The 23,417-nt window shown below is 38.4% G+C and overlaps 1 protein-coding gene across 16 annotated transcripts in view; it reads right to left on the minus strand.

Moving 5' to 3' along the window:
• KIF21A (kinesin family member 21A) overlaps positions 1-23,417 on the minus strand; it is a 155,759-nt gene that overhangs the window by 61,105 nt on the left and 71,237 nt on the right. For all 16 annotated transcript variants that reach the window (XM_066368949.1, XM_066368951.1, XM_066368950.1 and 13 more), the window contains exons 2-9: positions 8,286-8,508; positions 7,977-8,159; positions 6,437-6,586; positions 5,619-5,753; positions 4,968-5,135; positions 2,670-2,785; positions 949-1,144; positions 320-509 (exon numbers count right to left, since the gene is read on the minus strand). In XM_066368949.1, the coding sequence (XP_066225046.1) occupies positions 320-509; positions 949-1,144; positions 2,670-2,785; positions 4,968-5,135; positions 5,619-5,753; positions 6,437-6,586; positions 7,977-8,159; positions 8,286-8,508 (1,361 nt within the window). The remainder of the gene's footprint in view (positions 1-319; positions 510-948; positions 1,145-2,669; positions 2,786-4,967; positions 5,136-5,618; positions 5,754-6,436; positions 6,587-7,976; positions 8,160-8,285; positions 8,509-23,417) is intronic.

A 23,417-nucleotide genomic window follows, 5' to 3' on the forward strand; every position in this document is an offset into this window, starting at 1 on the left:
GGAGAAAAAAAAAGTTATGGAAACACAATAATAAAAAGAATAAAATTAAATAAATAAAACATAACACAATACAACAAATCTCCTACACATAAATATATAAGCAGACTGTAAGATAATATAACAAAGTAAAGGGCACATTTTGTTTCTGGGAGAATGTGTTCTTTACAAATCAAATATTGTATTTAACTTCAAATCACAGACTGGACATACACCGACTGACATTTCTACTTCAAATGCTCCAGAAAATTAATGAACACAGAGAATGTTCCCTGCCCTCCAAAAGTTAGCGCCTCACACTCATCCCACCCTGCACGCTCACCCGCTCTGGCGAGGACTTGGTTGGCCTGGTCACTGACGAGCTGTGTGATCCTGGTCCTCAGGGCATCAACCGTCTCCTGCATCGCTTTAATTCTCACACGCAGGTTATTGTTTTCAGTCTGGAGCATAGCATTCTCGTGAAACATGTCATTGATGCTTTCCACACCCTCTTCATCAATTATTCTTTTACCCTAGAAAGGAAAGATATTTCCCTGCTGGTTGAGGAGCCTTAAATACACAAGGATTTGTGTAAGGTATTACAAGACTATGCAGTTCTGCAACCAAGAGCCCTTCGTCTTAACAGCTTCAAGGCCGAAGAGATCCTTTTCCCTCTGCTGCATCCCTCTGGCATGTTTGTCACAAAAATAAATAAGTAAGTAAATAAATAAATAAATAAATAAATACAAACAGATTGACCAGGAAGCCCAAACAGAGGTTGGTCAGATTGAGAGCCTAAACATTATTAAAGGCTGCACAAGGAAAACTAGAGAATTCTACCTTCCAAAGGAAGGAGGCCACTGTCACGACAAGCAGAGACTGCAGAGACACACATGTACAAGCCATCGCAGAAAGGCATCGTCGTGTTCACAAAATGTATCACAGAATGCAGAGTCAAGCCGGCTAGCTTACTGTTTTATACTCCATGAGCTCCATCTGAAGTCGTGTGATCTCACTGCGGAGTGCATTGATCTGCTGACTCGCTCTGTCCTGATTGACCATCACCTTGTTCTTGATATTTCTAGCTCGATTGGCATACTTCAGAGTATTTAAAGTTTCCATAAAATCTCTGTCTGAAGGGCTGACACATGCTATCATGATTGTTTGGCTAGAAGTTACAAAGAATAATTAGGTTTACAGATAAAAGCAAATAAAACACTGCAAAAATCACTTTTAAATCCCTGCCCTTTGAATAATTTCTTATCTTCAAGATACCAAAAGAATGATACTAATAACCTAAAATTAAAGCAAATTTAAAAGCCCCACACACACACTTTAAGACTATCTTAAAGAGAAAGATTTTGTTTACCTAAGTAATATTGAGGAAAATGCATTTCTATTACCCTTCTTTCATCTATAATACCTGAGAAAGTATAAGTGGACATATTTATATATCACCTCTTTACAAAAAAATGGAGGCAATACACAAAACAATTCTAAAATTTATCTACTTAATATCTAAGGAATTTAAACTTTTAAAAAATCATTTGTAATTCAATTTTTGTTATCAGCAAAAAAAATTTGCACAAAATCCTTTCACCTGAATGACAAGAGTACTGAGTATATTCATATGTTTTATATATTTGTGATTGAGTGGTCAAAATTGCAGCGCTTCTGGACAGATTACACAGAAAACTTAGGAACTATTATTTTATGGTAATGACAAATTGCTTTACCAAATAGGTCAGTAAAATGTTTATTCGTATGCCCCAGTTATTGCTCTCAAATCAATGAAAAAAAATTTTTAAATAAATTGTAAAAAAGGTATTTTTCCATATGAAAAAATGTTTAATTTTTAGGAGACTCTATAAAATGATATAAAGTATATTTAAATTACTTTGTATTTACTTAGACAACATTTACTTTTCAACAAAATTTTTTTAGGCATATACTATGTGCCACACACTTAAGCAGAAACAATGATAAAGTACAAAGAGCATATGCTATGGACTTCACTTACAAACTCAGTGACTATGAATAAATTATTTCACCTCTCTGGATTTCAATTTCCTTATCTACAAAATAAGAATAATACCTACCTCAAGGGATGTTATAAAGACTATGTGAAGTAACAACATACAAAAGAACACACACATTTTAGGTACTTAATAATTAGCAGTTCCTCATCCTATTTATCTGATTTACTCTTAAAAATTTTCTTAGAAATCACTTTAAAAACTTACTTTAGCCCTGTCCAGTTGGCTCAGCATTAGAGCGTCAACCAGCATGTGGAACTCCCAGGTTCGATTCCCGGCCAGGGCACAGAGGAGGAAAAGTGCCCATCTGCTTCTCCACCTTTCCTCCTCTCCTTTCTCTCTATCTCTCTCTTCCCCTCCCACAGCTAAGGCTCCACTGGAGCAAAGTTTCCCCAGGTACTGAGGACAGCTCCATGGCCTCATCTCAGGCACTAGACTGGCTCCAGTTGCAACAGAGCAACGCCCCAGATGGGCAGAGCATCACCCCCTAGAGGGCATACCGGGTGGATCCCTGGTCAGGAGCATGCGGGAGTCTGTCTCTCTACCTCCCTGTTTCTCGCTTCGGAAAAATACAAAAATCAAAACAAAACAAAAGAAACTTACTTTAAAAATAATGAATAACTGAAATTCACAAACATGGATTAGTACTATGCATACCTATTACCCCCAAGGGAATCCTGTAGGAGTCTTGTCAGCTTAGAATCTCTATAGGGGACATGGGTGGCCCTCTTGCTCTTGTCTCCCAATGCACTTATTACATTGCCAAGTGCCAACTAAAAGAGAAAGAAAAATGACAAAAATTTACTAATTATAACACTTTTAAATAACAAAAGCTTATAGAGAATAGTAGGGAAGCATGACAGAATTGAAAATATTTGGGTTTGGGTTTTTTAACATTTATGTTTTGAAATATGAGGTAAATTTCAAAGTCTTCTATATTAACTATTAAAAACTAACATGAAATTGAACTAAAACTGACTCAAAATTTAGTACTCCATATAGTCATAATTCACACTTAACTCATATTTAAACTTTTTTTCAGAAATTTCCTTTAGAAACAAGACTGGTAACTTTTAACCACCCCTAGAATTACCAATCAGGTCATGTTCCCAGAATACTGTCAATTCATGTTGCAAACTCTTCTCCTCCACTCAATGGAAAAATAAAACGTTCAAGTAGTTGAACAGTTTCATGAAACTTTCTTGTTGAACTGTAGCTACCTTATGCAAAAATAAAATCATGAACCAACTGAAAAATATCACTATGATTCCTCTGAACAAGGTATTCCTAATGTAAACAGAGCTGTCTTTAGAAATACAATGAGGCTCTGGCTGGTTGGCTCAGTGGATAGAGCGTTGGCCCAGCATGTGGACATCCTGGGTTTAATCCCCAGCCAAGGCACACATGAGAAGCAACCATCTGCTTCTCTTCCCATCACTTTCCCCTGTCTCTCCTTCCTCTCCTGCAGCCAGTGCCTCAACTGGTCTGAGTGTCAGCCAGGCTATAAGGATAGCTCAGTTAGTCTGAGCACCGGTCTCAGACGGTGGTTGCAGGTGGATCCTGGTCAGGGTGTATGCAAGAGTCTGTCTCTCTCTCCTCCCCTCATTTAAAAAAATAAAATTTAATAAAAGAAACACAATGAATCTATGAGCTAAGCCTCCAATATTGAAAAAACTAAGTCAAATTATTTAACTCCTTAGTCACTCGTCCTGTGACCCCTACTGTTTTTTTACTGGCACGGAGAGCATAAGCATTAGCTTAATGTTGGTCACACTTCCTTTCAGTAATGCAAACATCTAAAACCACATTTTTGTCAGGGCCAATGGATCATGCAGAGAGTGACCTCAGCACTGCACTGTCTTTGTTCCCCTATTCCAGAGAGGCTACAGTTTTAACAACCGGCTACACTGAAACTTTACCAGATATATCTGAAAATGCTTTCAAAAGTCTAAACAGGGAAACAGACCAACAGCTTTTATCTTTTCCAGATAGCACAAATCTAAATACCACCATGAACTTATTTCCTAAGAATTTCTGACCAATACACAAAGTCCAGGATCCATGATATTCCCTTTAACATAAAATTCAACCATATGGTGGAAGCATCAAGATGGGTATCAAGACGGAATTGGGAAGTCTGTTAATTCCCCCACAGGAGGGTTGTAATCCTATATGAGCAAATATCAGGCAATGGCAAAACAGAAGCATATGATGGCACCCCCAGCTCTAGAATGGGAGAGGAGGAAGTAGAAAACACGTGCCCTGACACTGTAAGCTTCACAGAAGTATAGGGACCTCACCACTCTTGTGTAGGAACAAATTACCAATTCTATAACAAAGTCAATAAAAAGAAAAGATTCACTACACAAAAACTTCCTCCAAAAAATGTTCTTCCATATAACAGAAGCTTTATGCTAACAAACACAAGGTGTTTTCCAATCAAAAACGCCACTAGGTGGCATGGTGTTAAAAGTTAATTCCTAATATACCGTGGTCTAGAAAAGTTCTCATTTAGAAACAATTTACTAAAAACGTTGATGACAATTCCCCAAATAAAGTGACTGTCATAAAATGTTAGCTTAAAAAGTTACTTTGAAAGGTACACTGTATAATATAACTAAAATTAAATGTTGATTTCTACAGAATAATTTAAAAAGTGGAATATTTAAAATCCTTTCCACAATATATATTATTTTCGGCACATATAAATTTAGTCTAACTGAATTTACACACACGAAGAAAATCTGCTATGTGAAAAACTAAAGAAGTCCTATAATGGGAGGAGATCAAAATCCAACGCATCACGCCTAAGCTTACAAGTTTATTGTAACTTGCATTTCTCAGCTCAGTGCACAAAAGATTGCCTCTTGGGTATTAAGTATTGCAAAAGAGAAGGGACATGGAAAGTCTCTGATACACTCTCGGCACAAAGCCTTAGTCTCAGTTTGGCCTTACAAGCCCACAGTTGATGGAAATGCCTTCTTTTGCCCTCTCGCCTGTGGCTCCAGTGCGCTTCAGTCTCTCCGATCCTGCCAGGTCCACAAAATGGAACTTTGCGGTCAGGGTTTCAAATTCATTCATCTCTGAAGATTCAGAAATCACCTTATTATCAGTAGAATTTTCCTGCAATTGAAGAAATTAATGGGAAATATTGGCATTAACGTGACACTAAATATTCTCAAACCCCACGTTCCCCTAGGCATGTAGCCAAATAACTATAAATGCAAGTTTTTCTGCTGGCAATGAGAAAGGCTTAGACAGTTAGAAAGAAACCTGCTGGTCAGAATCCAGCTGTTATGAACTGAGGCTTTGTTTATGTTGATAAAGGAACACCTGTAAGCAAAGCATCTTAGGAGACTTACATGCATCATCACATGGACACAGCCTGCTTTCTGGTTGCTGCAAACATATATCCAATTTCTTTTTTTTTTTAATTTCAAAATCATACACAGTTAGCCAGCTTCAGCTTAAATATGATCAGAGGCATCTCATTAGGAAAAGGAATACACAAACTAAATTTGGTTCAAATGTACTCTTCTTCCAGGATTTATGTGATTTTAAAGAAGTGAAGACTGAACGTTTAAGAAATTAGAACTGATAACTCACAGCATCTGTTTGGGGACACATTCTGGTCTGACACAAGTGAATAGTAAAGATGGCATGTGAACGAGAGCTCTGAACATTCATCTGCGTACTAGCAGTGGTCCGGGACAAAGCGCCCAGCTTCAAACACTGCATCATCTGGAAAGGAGAAGAGAGAAGGCTTTTACATGAACAATATTTAAGCAGGAGACCAGACAATGAGAAACCTGAACTAATGCCAAAAACCCACCATATTAAGGGATGTAAAGGATGTGGAATTTTATATTATTTTATTTACGTGCATTTTTTGGGCTGAACTCAGTATAACAGTGTATTTTTTTTTTTAATAGGAGAAAACACTGAATCCATTGTTTGCTTTTTGCTGACATTTGCGGCTTACAGAACACTTTGGAACAAACTGAGCAATAACTTGTATTACTCAGGCTATTTATTCTGTATCTACTCTCAAAATATTTTTTGTAACTTTTCTTAACAGTCTCCCTTCAGGAGCAATGATACAGTTGTATACATGTGACAACAAAGATAAAAAGGATTGTGAACCCATTCTTCACCTTCAATTATCTAACTCTTTTTCTAGCTGTGAAAAAAAAACACACTATACATATATTGACTTGGATCATTTGATGCTACAATGAACTGACTTAACTATAACTGTAACACTTCTAATAATGAAATCCTGATATAAAAATACAAGGAAAAAAAGACAAGATGTTATACTTAAAAATACACATTTTATATCTGGATCTTAAGCAAACCATAAACAAAGCTGAATATTAAATAAAACAAAATATGCTCTATTTTAACTATGATATTAATGCTACCTCTGACTCTGTATTCACAGTACGTGTTGTGACGCCCACAGTATAAATTCCTCCTGTCGAATCTTCATGAATTCTTATATTTGATTTCTTATTTTTTGCATCAATATCACGTGTGGTATCAAATAAGTCAAGGACCTCTTCATTATACAGCTATCAAAAATAAATATTACAAGTTTATATTTAGAAGAAATTGCCTCATGGCTCTAATAACACACAATGTATAATGTTATCTTTTAAATGTATCTTAAAAGTTCTTCAAAATTACACATATTACTTCAAAATAACATAAAAATGAACAAAGCAATAATTATTACAAATTCAAATGAATGCTAGATTTCTTTATAAGAGTAAGAACAGTCAATGATTAATCATGACTAATAAGCTCAGGGCTAGCTAAATGATCTACTAATTCTTTGTAAGTAATAAACAAATATTTGTAAATACAAGCAAACTGTAAGAAATATGTACCGAATGTAGACAAATCCTATTTAAGCTTAGAGAAGATTTTAAGAATTTTTGCTGTTAGAGTTAAAAATCTATTTCTTCTTGCCCTACTCCTTTCTTAATGTATCTAAAAGTTAGTATTTAGTATTTTTGCAAGGTGGGCAATGATGTTCATGTTTCTGTGTCAATAGCAGCTGACAAGATTGAGCTGCCTCCTCAGTAAAGGATGCACACACCATTTTTCTATCACTATGATTTAAAGCCACAATGCCTCACAACATTTTGGAGGGTAAAAGGGAAGATAGAACACTTTTTTTTTCTTTTTCTATAATTTAGTTACCTTGCTTTCGGTTTCTTCTAAATTGGGGTGTCTGTTAAAACCAGCATTAAGAAAACTGACATTAAATTTGAATTGTTTTCTATTTTGGGCTATATAATGTAGAATAAAATATTTCACCAATGATCAAAATTATTAGCTCAGGTAAATCACACTAGAACTAGACCAGAACATTTCTTTGAACCAAGCACCCAGAACTGTAGTCACTGCTCACCTAAGTGCAATATTGCTCCTATCTGATATGTCCTCTTACTCACTGTCTTGTCCCTCCCACCGGACTAGACTGTCCTAAATAAATCCAAACCTGCCCCAACCTTTGGACACTGCATCAAAACATCTGCCTGTCCTTGCAGGAGTACCCGTTTTAGCAGCCAGGTAAGTGCTACAGCCTCAATCCTATTATTCCTCATGTTCTCCCGCTACCTTTTGGTCTTAATCTCTGAGTTCCCAGCACTCTGTGAGCCTGCTGCCTACATTACAACAGTAATTTAGGATACAGAGAGATCCTAAAATAAACAATATTAATTGTTTTACTCTACGGACACTAGGTCAGTGTTTATAATCTTAAATGCCCACAAGTAAGCTATCCTGTTATCTATTATTCTTCTTGCTACCTACGGCTTAATGTTAATTTACTCAAACAGTTATTAAGCACTATGTGCAAAACACTATACTAGAAGCCAGAAGCTTAAATTCATAAAGTCTGTGGTCTTAAGAACAAGATTGAAAAGAAATTAATGTAAACAATTAGTCTTTTACCTCTAAGAATTGCGCATTCACTTTAAAATCTGGAGGAGGAAGCCCACTTTTCATTGCAGTGTGTTTTTTTTCTTCAATACTCTTGAAAAGGTGTTTAACAGCACGAGAAATAATACCCTGTTCTTCCTCAATGATGTTAACATCAAATCCTGTCCCCATGGTGTATGTCTTGCCAGCTCCAGTCTGAATAAAGGAAAGAGAAAAATACGTGACCTTCAGAACATAACCTCCAATAACAAAACTGAGAGTGCAACTGAAATGGACGCTTCTGAAAAGTTACAACTTCTACAAAAATAATTTAGTACTTACTTGTCCATAAGCAAAAACTGTAGCATTGTAGCCTTCAAAACAACCTTCAATTAGTTTTTCTATACAGTGAGTGTAGATCTGTTCTTGCTGGGAGTCAATGTCAAACACATAATCAAAAGTAAAAGCTTTGTCTTTCCCTAGGAAGACCTGAGGTTCTCCTGGTGTGACAGATGTACAAATATGGCATCCTTCAATTTTTTCTTTGGCAAGCTGTGGCCTTATTCTATGAGAAATAATAAAAAAAAACAAAATAAATGCAAAAAACTGAAGAACTAGGACTTAAAAATTCATGGCCAAATCTTTTAAAAACACTAATGTAACCTACTTCTGCTCCTTCAGGTGAACAGTTTAAATAAATTAAATTATACAGAGTCAATTTCAGTATCAGTTACTTGACAATCCAAAAAACCATGAACAAGAGTAAATTAATTAAATATTTGTGTGCGTGAATAGTTTTCTTCAAATCTGTAAGGGGTAAGGACTCAGTTAAAAAATTCGCTACCAAAATGTTATTTTTCGTTATTTTTGTTTTAGAGTTCTTTTTATTTCTAAAAAGGATATCTTGATGCCCTTGACTTGCCTTGTTTGCAAACTCTTCACCAGTGTCTCCCAAACTTATTTGAGCATATCCTTCTGTTACCTTAACATGTGTAAGCATGTTCCCACAATATATGTGTACATGTGTTCACTTGTAAATAACATGTACATACCATATTGATTTGTCATATATTAGCACATTAAAAAAGCAGAATTTCATAAAGAAATAAAAAATAAATAAAAATAGAAGTTCCAGTAGTTTCTCTTCAAAACCAAGTGAATCATCATGCACAACTGTTGGGGTGTTCTCTCTCCACAAAGGAGACCCCAGCATTATACCCACATTGCACCCACCCTTATCTACTCCAGGTTCTTCCTCTTCTGCCTCCCTTCCTAATGTCAAAGCCTGTTTTTCTTTCTTTTCTCCTTTATTTTTATTTTTATTTTTCTTAATTGAGAAGCAGGGAGGCACAGATACAGATTCTCACATGTGCTCAGACCAGGATCTGCCTGGCAAGCCCCTTATGAGGCAATGCTCTGCCCATCTAGGGCCACTGCTCTGTTGCTCAGCAACCGAGCTACATATTTTAGTGCCTGAGGCTGGCCGAGGAACCATCCTCAGCTCCTGGTGCCAAAGTGCTCCAACTGAGCTATGGCTGCAGAAAGAGAAGAGAGAGATAGAGAGAGAAGGGAGAGAGTGAGGGTGGAGAAGCATATGGTTACTTCTCCTGTGTGCCCTGACCGGGAATTGAACCTGGGACATCCACACACTGGACCAATGCTCTAGCACTGAGCCAGGGTCTCTATTTTTATTTTCAAAGAAGGAAAGTAAATACGATGATATGTTAAAAGAACAAACCTGGGCCTGACTTGTGGTGGCGCAGTGGATAAAGCATCGACCTGGAAATGCTGAGGTCGCCGGTTCGAAACCCTGGGCTTGCCTGGTCAAGGCACATATGGGAGTTGATGCTTCCAGCTCCTCCCCCCCCCTTCTCTCTCTCTGTCTCTCCTCTCTCTCTCTCTCTCTCCTCTCTCTCTCTCTCTCCCCTTCTCCTCTCTAAAATGAATAAAAAAAAAAATAAAAAAAAAAATAAAAGAACAAACCTAAATATAGCACTATTCTATTTACAATATAAACAGGACCATCCTGGAAACACACATCACTGAGTTTTTTTAAGACGTTCCTATTTGCCATGAAAAAGGAAAAGCAGTTTGGAGAAGAAAGTAAAGACAACCAGTGATGGAAGATGGAAGATGATAAAGACAGAGTAAAGAAAGGATTTTAAAAGATCCTAGTCCCACATTTTTATTTTTTGAGATACAGAAACTGAGGTCTGTGGAAGTGGAATCGGTTCACATATTTATAAGAGATAAAGCAAGCCTACGTACAGATCTCCTGATTTCCACCCTTTACAGTTCATCAGGTTGGAAGGTCAATGGCAGGATAGGAAACACAATATTGAGAAGGGACTAAACTTCTGCAACCCTGGTTAATTAAAACAGAATTCTCTACTGCAAAAAGAAAATGTTTAAATAAAGAATATGTTTATTTATGAAATTTTTTCCTTCCTCTGAAATAATGGTATTATTCTTTTATAAAGTCTCTACCTTCATTTATTTGTTTTAATGGAATGCAATAATCTTTGAAGAGCTGGCTAGGTATGCTGGGAAGATCAATGGCGTGGCTGTTAGGAGACCTGGGTTCTGTTACTTCTGTCACTCTACAGATATCACATGGTCTTCTCTCAGAGCTCACCTGTGGAAAGAAACTATCATTTCCAAGGTTCCTTGCAGATCAAACACCATCTGACTGCAGGATAATTTATTATTAAAGGAAAGGAAGAGGAGCCCTGGCTGGATAGCTCAGTTGGTTAAGAGCGATGTCCCGAAGGACAGAGGTTGCCAGTTCAATCCCCGGTCAGGGCACATACAGGAACAGATTGATGTTCCTCTCTCTCTCTCTCTCTCTCTTGTTCCCTGCCTCTCTCACTAAAATCAATAAATAAGTAAATAAAAATTACAAAAGAAAAGGAAGAGGAAAATCATATTTATTTACTGTGATACAGATACAATAAATTAGTTAATTAAAACAAAGGGTTTCTTATATGGAGCTATGTCCACGGACTACAAAAACAGCCCATGGAAGTAGTAACTTGAGCTTTCTGGTTCCACACTTCCTTGATGAATGGTCTTTCTCAAAATTAATATTCTCATCTTTCCAAACTCCTCTTTCCTTTCTCACTTCATCCAGTCATGGGGAGGAAACCATAACAAAACCCCATCTCCTTGGGGGATTCACTATTCCGACTGTTGTCAAACCAGAAACAGGAGTGTCAGCCTCAATTACTACTCCCTCTTCCCTATTTCATCTATCTAATCTGTCTCCGAGAGCTACTAATTATCTCTGAAATAGCTCTTGAGCCCACGAATTTCTCTCTTTCCTCACTAACGCCACCCTTATCAAGGCTACCATTATATCTTACTTGGATTATTGCAAAAGTCTCCTCATTAATTTGCCAATGTCCAATGTCAAATCTTCTCTCCCAATTTGGTCCATACCCTGCAACCTTAGTGATATTTATAAAATATAAAATTGATCCGGTCACTCACTACCTTGCTTAACACCCTTCATTAAATCCCTAAATCCCTCTGTGGCTTCTCCTGCTGCCATGGTCCTTCTCATTACAGGATTTTTGGTGGTGATAATTTATTTTAAACCAGTTTCACTAAAAAGCTAAGCCCTCTCTTGCCACTACGCCTTAAATTATGTTTTTCTCTTTTCTTGGGTTACTCTTCTCACCCTCCCAATTCCCAACTCCTTTTCCAGCCTGAACATCTCTTATTTTCAATTTCTGTTTAGATTTGACTTCCTTGAGAAACTCCCACTATTGGCTTGCGTTCCAACATAAAGTTATAGCTAAGCTCAGGCTGTTCTCTTTCCTGAAGCTACCACATTTACCACAGGTTTCTGCTTTCTCCCTGCTTGGCAGATAGCTACACAGTGAAGCTTGATAAATCCCATGTAATAAGACAGATGAAAATAAAGACACTGTCTAAATGAAAAGTTTGAAATCAGCTCTGCATTAATTTTAAGAAAATGGTTACATGCCCTGGCCGGTTGGCTCAGTGGTAGAGCGTCGGCCTGGCGTGTAGAAGTCCCGGGTTCGATTCGGGGCCAGGGCACACAGGAGAAGCGCCCATTTGCTTCTTCACCCCTCCCCCTCTCCTTCCTCTCTGTCTCTCTCTTCCCCTCCCGCAGCCAAGGCTCCACTGGAGCAAAGATGGCCCGGGCGCTGGGGATGGCTCCTTGGCCTCTGCCCCAGGCGCTAGAGTGGCTCTGGTCGCGGCAGAGCGACGCCCCGGAGGGGCAGAGCATCGCCCCCTGGTGGGCAGAGCATCGCCCCCTGGTGGGCGTGCCGGGTGGATCCCGGTCGGGCGCATGCGGGAGTCTGTCTGACTGTCTCCCCGTTTCTAGCTTCAGAAAAATACAAAAAAAAAAAAGGTTACAATCATAGGCTAACTTATTTGGCTATTAAGATACTTTCAATTTCAACAGGACAAAGAATAGTTGCCATCTGAATTTCAGATATGACAGCAAATTCTAAGGTCACTCAGAACTTAATCTTCTAACCTCTATTCCATCTGATGATAATCCTTGCTAATGGTGGAGAGAATTGTGTTTGAAGCATGAATGATGCAATTCCATCCATTTACATGGGGGAGGGGAGACATTGACTTTAAGAACCAACAAGATGGGCAGAATCCTTTCTACCACATCCAGGAATGGCAGGTCCAGCAGGTCTGAGAAACTTGCACTATATGGCAACAGTCTGGCCTATATGCATAGTATACTTTAAAGGTTAGAGATATTGTATAGCTATCTTTTTAAAACCCCTTCAAAATTAGCATTTTTAGCTCCCCAAATCCCTAAATTTATATTCAAGTCAAGAATTCTCAGATGAGCCTGACCAGGTGGTGGCGCAGTGGATAGAGCATCAGACTGAGATGTGGAAGGACCCAGGTTCAAGACCCTGAGGTCACCAGCTTGAGCGCGGGCTCATCTGGTTTGAGCAAAGCTCACCAGCTTGGACCCAAGGTCACTGGCTCGAGCAAGGGGTTACTCTGTCTGCTGAAGGCCCATGGTCAAGGCACATATGAGAAAGCAATCAATGAACAACTAAGGTGTCACAAAGAAAAACTGATGATTGATGCTTCTCATCTCTCTCGGTTCCTGTCTGTCTGTCCCTATCTATCCCTCTCTGACTCTCTCTCTCTCTGTGTCTCTGTAAAAAAAACAAAAAAAGAATTCTCAGATGACATTCTAACCCAAGCCAAATCATCTGCTTTTATAATGTAAAGTTTAAAATTTACCCAGCTACAAACCTCAATTGTAAAACTATAATTTAAGATTATATATAGACAAAATATACCAACCCTTCTCAGAAAAGAAGACTAAAAATAGAATCTGACATTTATTCTTCTAAATATTTTGAAATATACTCTTTCTTAGTATTTTTATATAAAAATAACATTAAACATTCATTTAATCCCAACACTAAGAACAGTGTTAACATTTTGGTTAACATCAACACTAAGAAATAATAACAAAGTCCTGTAGTCATTTTAAAATGTGTAATCATACGACTAGATATATTTGAAAGTGTTTCTTATGTAAAACTATTATGCATAAAACTTATGTCATAGGCTGGCCTGTGGTGGCCCAGTGAATATAGCATTGACCTGGAACACTGAGGTAACTAGTTCAAAACCCTGGGCCTGCCCAATCAAGGTACATAGAGAAGCACTCAATGAACAACTAAAGTGAAGCAACTATGATCTTATTCTCTCTCTCTCTAAAATCAATGAATAAAATCTTAAACAAAGAAAAATAAAAATGTTACACTGGAGCCTAAGCAGTGGTGACACAGTGGCTAGAGCATTGACCTGGGATGCTGAGGTTCCTTGTTTGAAACCCGAGGTCGCTGGCTAGAATGCAGGCTCACAAGCATGAGCGCAATCACTGGCTTGAGCGTGGGATCGACATGATCCCATGGTCGCTGGCTTGAAGCCCAAGGTTTCTGGCTTGAGCAAGGGGTCTGGCTCGCTGGCACCCCTCACCTCCAGGTCATGGCACATATGAGAAGCAATCAATGAACAACTGAAAGTGCCACAACTAGGAGTTGATGCTTCTCGTCTTTTCTCTTCTCTCTTCTTCTAGTTTCTGTCTCAAAAAAAAAAAAAAGAAAGAAAAGAAAAGAAAAATGTTACACTGGAAACTAATATAGGCAGGGTGAGACTGTTATGGAAAATAGTGAGTTTTGCTAGAGAATGTGCTTTTTAATTTTTTTAATTTTTTATTTATTGATTTGAGAGATAGATTTGTTGTTCCACTTATTTATGCATTCATTGGTTGATTCTTGTATGTACCCTGCCCAGGGACCAAACCCATAACCCCGGTGTGTTGGGATGACACTCTAACCAAATGAGCTAACTGGCCAAGGCTTAGAGAATGTGCTTTTTTGTTAGCATGAGGTATGGAACCTCACATCCCTTGTGTGTCATTGACTGATGGTGTAGGATCTGAAAGGGAAAACCGATGGAGAGCCACAGAGAAAAAAATCTAATCTATCAGTTTGTGAAGGTTGAAGGTTTGAAACAGAACATGACACAAGCTACTGTATTCAGTTTTGTTTTTGGTTTTTTTTTTGGTGTGTGTGTGACAGAGACAGAGAGAGGGACAGATAGCGACAGACAGGAAGGGAGAAAGGTGAGAAGCATCAATTCTTCATTTTGGCACCTTAGTTGTTCATTGGTTGCTTTCTCATATGTGCCTTGACTGGGGGGCTACAGCAGACTGAGTGACCCCTTGCTCGAGACAGTGACCTTGGGCTCAAGCTGGTGAACCTTGCTCAAACCAAATGAGCCCGCGCTCAAGCTGGTGACCTTGGGGTCTCGAACCTGGGTCCCAGTTCAACGCTCTATCCTCTGCGCCACTGTCAGACCAAGCTATTCAGTTTTAACACATTGTGGATAAATCACAAGAATTCTTGTGTTTTCTGTTCTAAGGCTTGCAGCCAATCACGAGAATTCTCAGCTTTTCATGGTTGTCATTTAGAGAGAGAAACAGTGCAACAGAAAACTCATTTGCTGAAATTAAGTATTACAAAAGGAATTAAAAGTGATTAGTCTCTTGTCATTAGTAATAAAAATAACTGATCTGGCCACTGGGTAAAAGCTAGCAATAAAACTACTGGTCTGCGATGTGTTTTAAAGTAAAATGAGGTGAACAAATGTGGTCTCCGTTTTCTCACATGTGATTTTCTCCCCTCAGCATACAGCATCCATTTTGCTTCTGCTCTCACAATCTGTGGAAACTGCTCAGACAGAAGACACCAAGGACATTTTCATCTCCAAATGATGCAGATCCTGTTTAGTCTTCATTCTACCCGAGCTCGCTTAAGCCTTTGATCCTCCTTACAACTTGCAGAGGAGAAAAAACTTTTCCCCTCTACCCTCCTAGGTTCTGGCTAGGGCCCTGTAAATTAGACTAATAAAAGATTAAAAACAAATAAATAAAAACAACAACAAATTGAAGCTGATTAACATCAAGTTATGTTAATAAACATACATACACATGAGAATGAGTGATAAGTAATCAGAAGGTAGTTAGAACTTGGACTTCTATAACATACTAACAAAAGGAAAAAGGAGTTTGAGTTTCCAGCACAGCAAGTTGTGGGAAAGTAAATAAACATAGGGAGAAACTAATAGAAGTTAAAGGCTTGTTTTAGTAGTTTGTTAGGTAGGTTCCTCTAGTGCCCTGTGCAGTGATTAACTTCTGTCTCTCCAGGGAGAGAGGTGAGGGTTAACACCTTCACTAATTAATATCCTGCTTTCAGGCCAATAGGATATGGTAGAGATGTTTTCTTGTCCCTGCATTTTAATTGCCTTTTACTCAAAATAATCCTTATGTAAAAGTGGCATGTTTGGATATGGCATATAATGCTACCCATCAAACACCATATTTCTCAACTCTTCATCTGCAGTTGGCTTTTGTGACATCCCTTTCTTTAATTGATTATGATTAATAAGCCCATCTTTCCCCATTATACCTCATATACCAACTTGCCTTAAAATCTCAACATTCCCTCCCCCCAGTCAAATGTCCTCATTATTTAGCATGGTCTTTTAAGATCTTCCTAATTACTACTCTATCTGTTATTCCATTCTCAAATCTAGTCACATGCAGCTACATCAAATCACTTTTCTTTTCTTTTCTTTTTTTCTATTATTTTATTTATTTATTGTGTGTGACAGAGAAAGAGACAGAGAGAGGGACAGATAGGGACAGACAGGAAGGGAGAGAGATGAGAAGCATCAATTCTTCATTGTGGCACCTTAGTTGTTCATTGATTGCTTTCTCATATGTGCCTTGACCGGGGGGGGGGGGGGCTACAGCAGACTGAGTAACCCCTTGCTTGACCCAGAGACCTTGGGCCCAAGCTGGTGAGCCTTGCTCAAACCAGATGAGCCTGAGCTCAAGCTGGTGACCTCGGGGTCTTGATCGTGGGTCCTCCACATCCCAGTCCGATGCTCCATCCTCTGCGCCACCGCCTGGTCAGGCCACTAAGTCAACACACATACTTTCAACATCATGCCAATGTATTATACATAGTTTTCTCTCTAGCCCTCCATTTCTCTGCCCAGATACCTTTCTGTAATTTCTTTAAGACTTAGCTCAAACAGCTATACCTACTTCAATAAAGCTTTGCCTCCTTCCCCTAAGCTTGAATTAATCTATACAATTTGTACGTAATTTTAGAATACTAGATATCTATTTGAATTCTTGCTGTTACCCTAGTAAATAAATTGAAGACAGAGAATATATTTATTCATTCATAATGCAAAGTAATTTAACAAATTTTTATTGACTGAATCTTATAAACTGCTCTAGCTAGATGGGGGGACATTCCAATACCAAGTATGTGGTTATCACAATAATGTAACTTTTGTTCCATCACTTTATTCTGTTACTAGAAATGTGATCTTGAACAATCACTTAACCATGCTATGTCTCAATTTTCTAATCTATAAAAGGAGGAGACTGGATGTAATATCTCTAATGCTCTTTCTAACTTCCAATTCTATTGTATTTATTCCTTAAAGAACAGCAAGATCCTGACTTAAAAGGAGGCATCAATAATCAATCTTTTTCCCTGTCACACTGTATATCCACTATTAGTGACTCAACCTGTTCTTTTTGTAGCAAATATTACTGTGGCCATAGGAACAAGAAATTTCATTGATGAAACACTAGTATGGCTCCTTGCAGGGGCAGTAACTATAAAGATTAGAGGAGATTCTGAGACTGAGACCAGTAAGTTTCCTTACATGGGGTCTGCTTTGCTGTTCTCTGCCTTCATAATAACTATAACTGGTATCAATAATTGAAAATATCAAATAAGCCAAAGGACCTGTTTCAAGATGTCCTAGATAGGACAGAGAAATGCAAAGCTAAACGTATTTAGGGGGAAGCGGCTTGTAGCTGCTACATTTTTAGCTAGAGTTTTAACCACAAAAGCCAGCAAAACTGCACCTAAGTTTTAATTGCTGGATGAGACCAGAGCATTCCTGCACATTCTTGCTGGGCATCTCAAGAATCCATGACCCTGACTGCTCTCTTCATGGATCATTTCTCAAGGTTACATTTGCAGCAAGCAACCTTTATGGATGGATAATGTCTTCCTACTGACAAAGAGCTGGCTTGCTTCTGCTTTCTATAAATACAGTGAATTCCCAAACTCAGTGTTTCTCCATATCCCACGGCTGGGACAGTATCCATGTAATAATAGGTCTCCCTGCACTGCTTCCATTGGATTGGGAGCAAGGGAGAGACAGGGAAGCAGTTCATAATGCTTGTTGTCCTGTGAGGAATGAAAGTCCTTAGTCTCTGATTCTGGAGACTCCTGTCTTCTGCCACTATCAATGAAATAGTAACAAGCTAGCTTGTGCAAAATCTCAGGCTCTTCACAGATCTTACTTGACACATACTAACTGTGACTTTGGCCGGTCACTCTCTTAGCCTTAGTTTCCTATCTGTAAAATGGTAATGTTACTACCGCCACATCTACATCATAGCACCTTGAACAAATAAGAGTATGTGGCAATAAAAGTTGATGTATGTATAAAGTGTTATTGTTACAACACCACTTGAAATTCTCCAAGGTCAGTTCCTTCATAAGGCACCTTAACATTTATTTATCCATTTGCGCCTTCCAACGTGTTAAGGAAAGCATACATTATTTACATTACTCTTTGCCTCCCCAAACGATAGCCATATTTTTCAAAATATCCTGTGGATGCTTCAAATCTTGAAAACAATTCAATGTAAAACGATTATGTCAGCAACAGAAGTATAACACACTAGTGAACACTGTTACTTGAATATATGTGTGCATACACATACAAACATACAGACATATATGATATATACATATGTTGCTGTACAAAGATAATCAAGCTGAGTATTATATCTCCATTTATAATGAAAAGTCATAATGCCAAAGTTAACCTTTCTATAGTAATAAATAACAAATTCTCATCTCATTCATTCATCCTGCTATTCATATCAGAATCGAGTATTATAAAAACTAAGATGGGAATTTTTATTCTTTCAATATTATCATCATCTTCATTGTCTCCATATAGCCAGTAGAGAATTTTCACTCAGAATGAAAGAGAACCAAGTTCATGAATAAAAAGTCCTTTTAAAAAGTGGAATTAATTTGTTATTTACAATTTGTCCTTATATCAAATTAAATTTGATTAAATGCTAGTAACTAGAATGTTGACAAATAACTAATCAATAATTTGTAGTTATTGAAGAGATGCTGACTTAAGGAAAATACATAATTGCATGCATTATCATTTATACCCTTCTAGAACTTGTACAATACAGTCACCCCTCCCCCCCCAATGAGAAGAGTAACACTAGCATCACTCACTAACCTAAGTCCAAGGACGCTGGCCGTCAAATCTGTATTTTCAAACACATAGTCCTGTAGTGCCTCCCAGACTGTCTCATACACCCTCACCTCTCTTATCCCTGTTCCCTATGATATTAAAAGCATCACAAGGGATAAGCCTTTCTGCTTATTGACTAGTCAAGTTATTTTTATTTTCCCCACAAACAGAAGAGGAATAACACCCAAAATATCTTCCTTTGTTGCTACTGGCCATTGTGAATTTCTTGTCGTGTTAGAAAACACTGTTATCCTTAATCTATGGTTTCATAAACGTGACCAATTTTTCCATTACCTCAATGTCTTTGTAAACCGTCTCCTTTTTTTTTACTTGAGTTATTCTGATCTCATCCCCACGCGACGTGGTAGTTCTCCAGTTTACTCAATAACCTGACCTGATTCCCCTGTGTGTGGCTCTTTCACTCACAGCTATCTGTGACTAGCCCACTTGGCACCCTGTTAACACCTTTGTTCTTCCTACACAAACAGCAATAAATCTGTCCCCTGTAAAGGTCCTTTGCCTTTCTTTACCTCGTTTGTCACTGTTCTGAGTGATCATTATATTGGACACCACTTACTGGTGTTCAATTTGATATCCTAATGTTAATCATATCTTACTAATTCCCTCCCTTCCATTTCTTAAAAGATAGGGCAGCTCTAGTTTTGTCACCTAAACTGAGCCACTGGGGTTTCAGGTCCCTTTTTGGACCCTCCCCTACCTCATCCCATTTAGTAGACACACATTAAGAAAGGATCTGCCCTACTTGGACCCTCTCCGCCTTCTGCTTTAGAAAAACATTTGACATTAGAAACTTTGTAGCCTTGTTGAATTATTTTCCTAAGACACCAGGCATAGGATAAATACATGACATGGGTACACAAAAAGAAACTTCCCTTCTGCAAATGGATCTTTAACCACAATGACGATTGATGGAAAGAAAGGTATTTCTACAAGACATTAAAGAAAAAGACATCTCCTTAATTCCATTAAAGACATTAGTCTGTAAAAAGCCCAAGAACAATAAAGCACAGCAGTGTGTACCAGGGACCAGGAAGTACCCACATCTATGAATACAGAGATGGAGACGAGAACTGTACCTTTTAATCCATTAATGAATCACTTTTTATTTTAACCAAAAAACTTATCCTAATCTGTATACCTAGCAATGTACCTTACTGCCTCAGCTCTGTGTGGTCCATCTGACTCAAATTTATTCTTACCCATTAACACCAAAAGACATACGTAGTCATATCTATTTTTTTATTTTTATTTTATTTCTTTAGTGAGAGAGAGAAAGGGAGGGACAGACAGGGACAGAAAGACAGAAATGGAGAGAGATGAGAAGCATCAACTTGTCGCAGCCCCTCAGTTGTTCGCTGATTGTTTCCGTATACGCCTTGACCAGGGGGCCCAGCTGAGCCAGTGACCACTTGTTCAAGCCAGTGACCGTGGGGTCCTGTCTGTGATCCCATGCTGAAGCTGGCAACCCTGAAGTCAAGCTGGTGAGCCCACACTCAAGCCAGCGAGCGACCTTGGGGTTTCCAACCTGGGTCCTCAGCGTCCCAGATCTATGCTCTAGCCACTGTGCTACCACCTGGTCAGGCAACAGTCATACTTATTTTCAATTAAAATATTTAATTCACAGTGCCCACTGTGAATATTTGGGGCTATTACCAAGCTACTCAGTCTCTAGTTTGCACCAACACTTGTAAAAACAAAGATCTGTTTTCCTCAAGTGCAGTTCCAAACGGGCTAACTAGGAAAAGGAAGAGGGAAAAATAAGATGAAGGGATATTGTCCCATCTTTCTGTGACATCATTCTCATGTCTCATACCTTCTTATCCCCATGGTTCAACCAAGGCATAGCACACTAAGAGAAGAAACTGCTCTCTTTCACAGGGGTCGCATCGTGCCACTTTCTCTGTTGAATACCAGAAGTTCAGAAAACTACAGTGAGACAGGACATAAGCTAACAAAATGAAGAAGGGGAAATTGGGGTTTAGAGAAAAGTCCAAATTGTCTGAGTTACTGTATGTAATTAATCCTTCTGGAAACTCTGGAGCTTTCTTCTTTAGCCTCTCTCCCAGAAATACAAGAGCTTCCACTCCCCCAAAAAGAGGAATTAGTAAGAAAACTGGCTACTTTAAGTGGCAACATGACCCACTCGCCTATTGTACAAAGTGTTCATAAACTTCCGTTGTTGCTGGTAGCTGTACGTAGTGCCGTATCTATAACTCAAGGCCATCAGAAAATTTGAGTCAACAAATCCCTATGGTACACCTACTAAATGTCAAACAGTGTGCAAGGCAAGGACTTTAAAAGCCAAAGCAAAAACCTTAAGGAGAGTAGCCATGAAAGAAGGAGGAAAAAGCTAGAAGAAATTTAACCATGTGCTCAAAGGAGTATTATGTATATAGGAGAAAGAGAATAATGATTAGCCAGAGAAGAATGGGATAAGTATAGAAAAACCTTCAACAGGAAATAATATTTAACCTAGATTTTGAAAGATGATTAGAATTTTCCAGGCTGAGAAGGGAGAAAGGTCAGTTCAGGCAAAATAAAGGCAAAGACACTGAAGTGTATTTGTTCCTAATTACAGCATAGTCCTCTGGGGCAGAAGCTCCAGGATGATAAGAGCTGCTAGAATTTAGGAACATTTTATAGATGTTAGGACACCATCTATGTAGGTAGGCATCCTACCTAAGGCATTATTCTCTAAAATGAATTTCCTGGTCTCTGTACGATGAAAGATGTAACCAAAAAGCACATAAAAGCCACAGCAGAGATCTCTGCCAAATATATTTTTGTTTTCCCCTACATCAATTCTTCATCCATCTTCTTCACCCTGTGCCCTAAGATACTGACCATCAAAAGCTACAAGAGGCTCTCTCACCCTCCAGCCTCTAGCGGGGACTCTCTTGCCCTCAGGCTTTCAGTAGGACATTGTAGGACAGAGGTGGAATGATTTTCCTGGTTCCTTCCCCGCCAAATCCTTTTGTCGGCTGTGTCCCTCTAGCAAAGGCCACGGCTCTATCGGGACATTTACAACAGTAGGTGTCCCCCTACTGCTGCTAACACCAGAGTACTTACTGCCTCATCCCATGGAGTTCCCCTTAATACCGCCCATCTTTTACCACACTCTCCCCCATCTGCTGCCGGCCAGGATCCTGATACAATCACGGTCAGTCTCAGAAAATGACAACAACCCTTTTTTAGCACTACCAGTGTCACCATCCCATTCCTGATACCAATATAGACCTGGAACAGAGCCACCAATATCCCTGTGATTCTCCAGCCCTTCACAAGCGAGCCATTGACCCATTTTCTTTCCTGGGAAGAGTTGGAGTTTGAGATACAAGTACAGGTAATGGAAGTTATTGTTAAGTACATAATAACACAAATTTAAAAATCATTCTCTTTCTTGGTCAAGAGAATTAGTTTTTTTACACTCTTTCAATTAAAAGTAAATTAACACACTCGCCTGGTCAAGGCACACACAGGAAGCAATTACTATGAGTAGATTCTTCCCCTTCTTCCCCCTTTTCTCACTCTCCCTCTCCCCTCTCTCCAAAATCAATCAATAAAAATATATATATAAAGTATATATCTTAAAAATAATAATAATAAATTAACACTTCAGTTTTGTTTTTTTAACTTGAAGGAAAAGTAGAAGATTCGAGAGAGAAGGAATAAAGAGAGAAAAGTAACCTCAGAATGAAAATTGTGATAACTAGGTGCTATTCTGGCTCTCATTCTATGATCAGTAAGTTTCTAATAGCTTCTATTTTTTTAATTATACTCCATCGCAATTATATACAACATTTTAAAAAATATTCTTATAAAGTTCTTTCTAAGTAAAACCACATGTCTTCTGGTAGGAGGGTTCTTTCTATGTTTATAATATTGTATAATTATTAAACTATTCCATCAAAAGAATAACTGATATCTACATAATAACAATAACGCCTCCTTGATCCCAAGTGTATATTATTTACATTTAAAATCATCCCATTGAAGGGAAAAAGACCTGTCATTTCAGCTCTGTTTCTTATAAATAGTAGTATATCTAAGCATAAATGATGTTGTGCAGATTAAGATTCTGGTTCTAAACTATGGAACATAACATGCTGTTATCAAATTTTACTATCAAGAAAATATAATTTCTACCACAAACACTAAAATAAGGCATAATTCTATCATCTCCCAATAAATACAAGGTCAAAGCCAAGTCAGGGAACACATTTTTTAATGAAAGTGTGGTAGGTCCAATTTGAAGATGCTCCCCAATCATCCACACCCACATATAATTCTTGCCCCTTACATATGATGAAACTTATGAATATTATTATCACTTCCAATTCAATTACTGACCAGCTGGTTTGAAGTTTAAACAAATGGGAAATCAACCTGGGTTGGCCTGATTTAATCAGTCAGGTGAGATTTTAGAAGAAGGTGAAGTATCCAGAGACATGCTCCTGCTGGACTGCAGAGAGAAAGCAAACAACCCCGTCATGAAATGCCTATGGAATGGAGGCCTCTAAGGATTCCATCCCAGAGAGGTCTCTCCAGACA

The sequence above is a fragment of the Saccopteryx leptura genome, chromosome 2 (assembly GCF_036850995.1).
Source record: "Saccopteryx leptura isolate mSacLep1 chromosome 2, mSacLep1_pri_phased_curated, whole genome shotgun sequence".
Taxonomy (NCBI): Eukaryota; Metazoa; Chordata; class Mammalia; order Chiroptera; family Emballonuridae; genus Saccopteryx; species Saccopteryx leptura.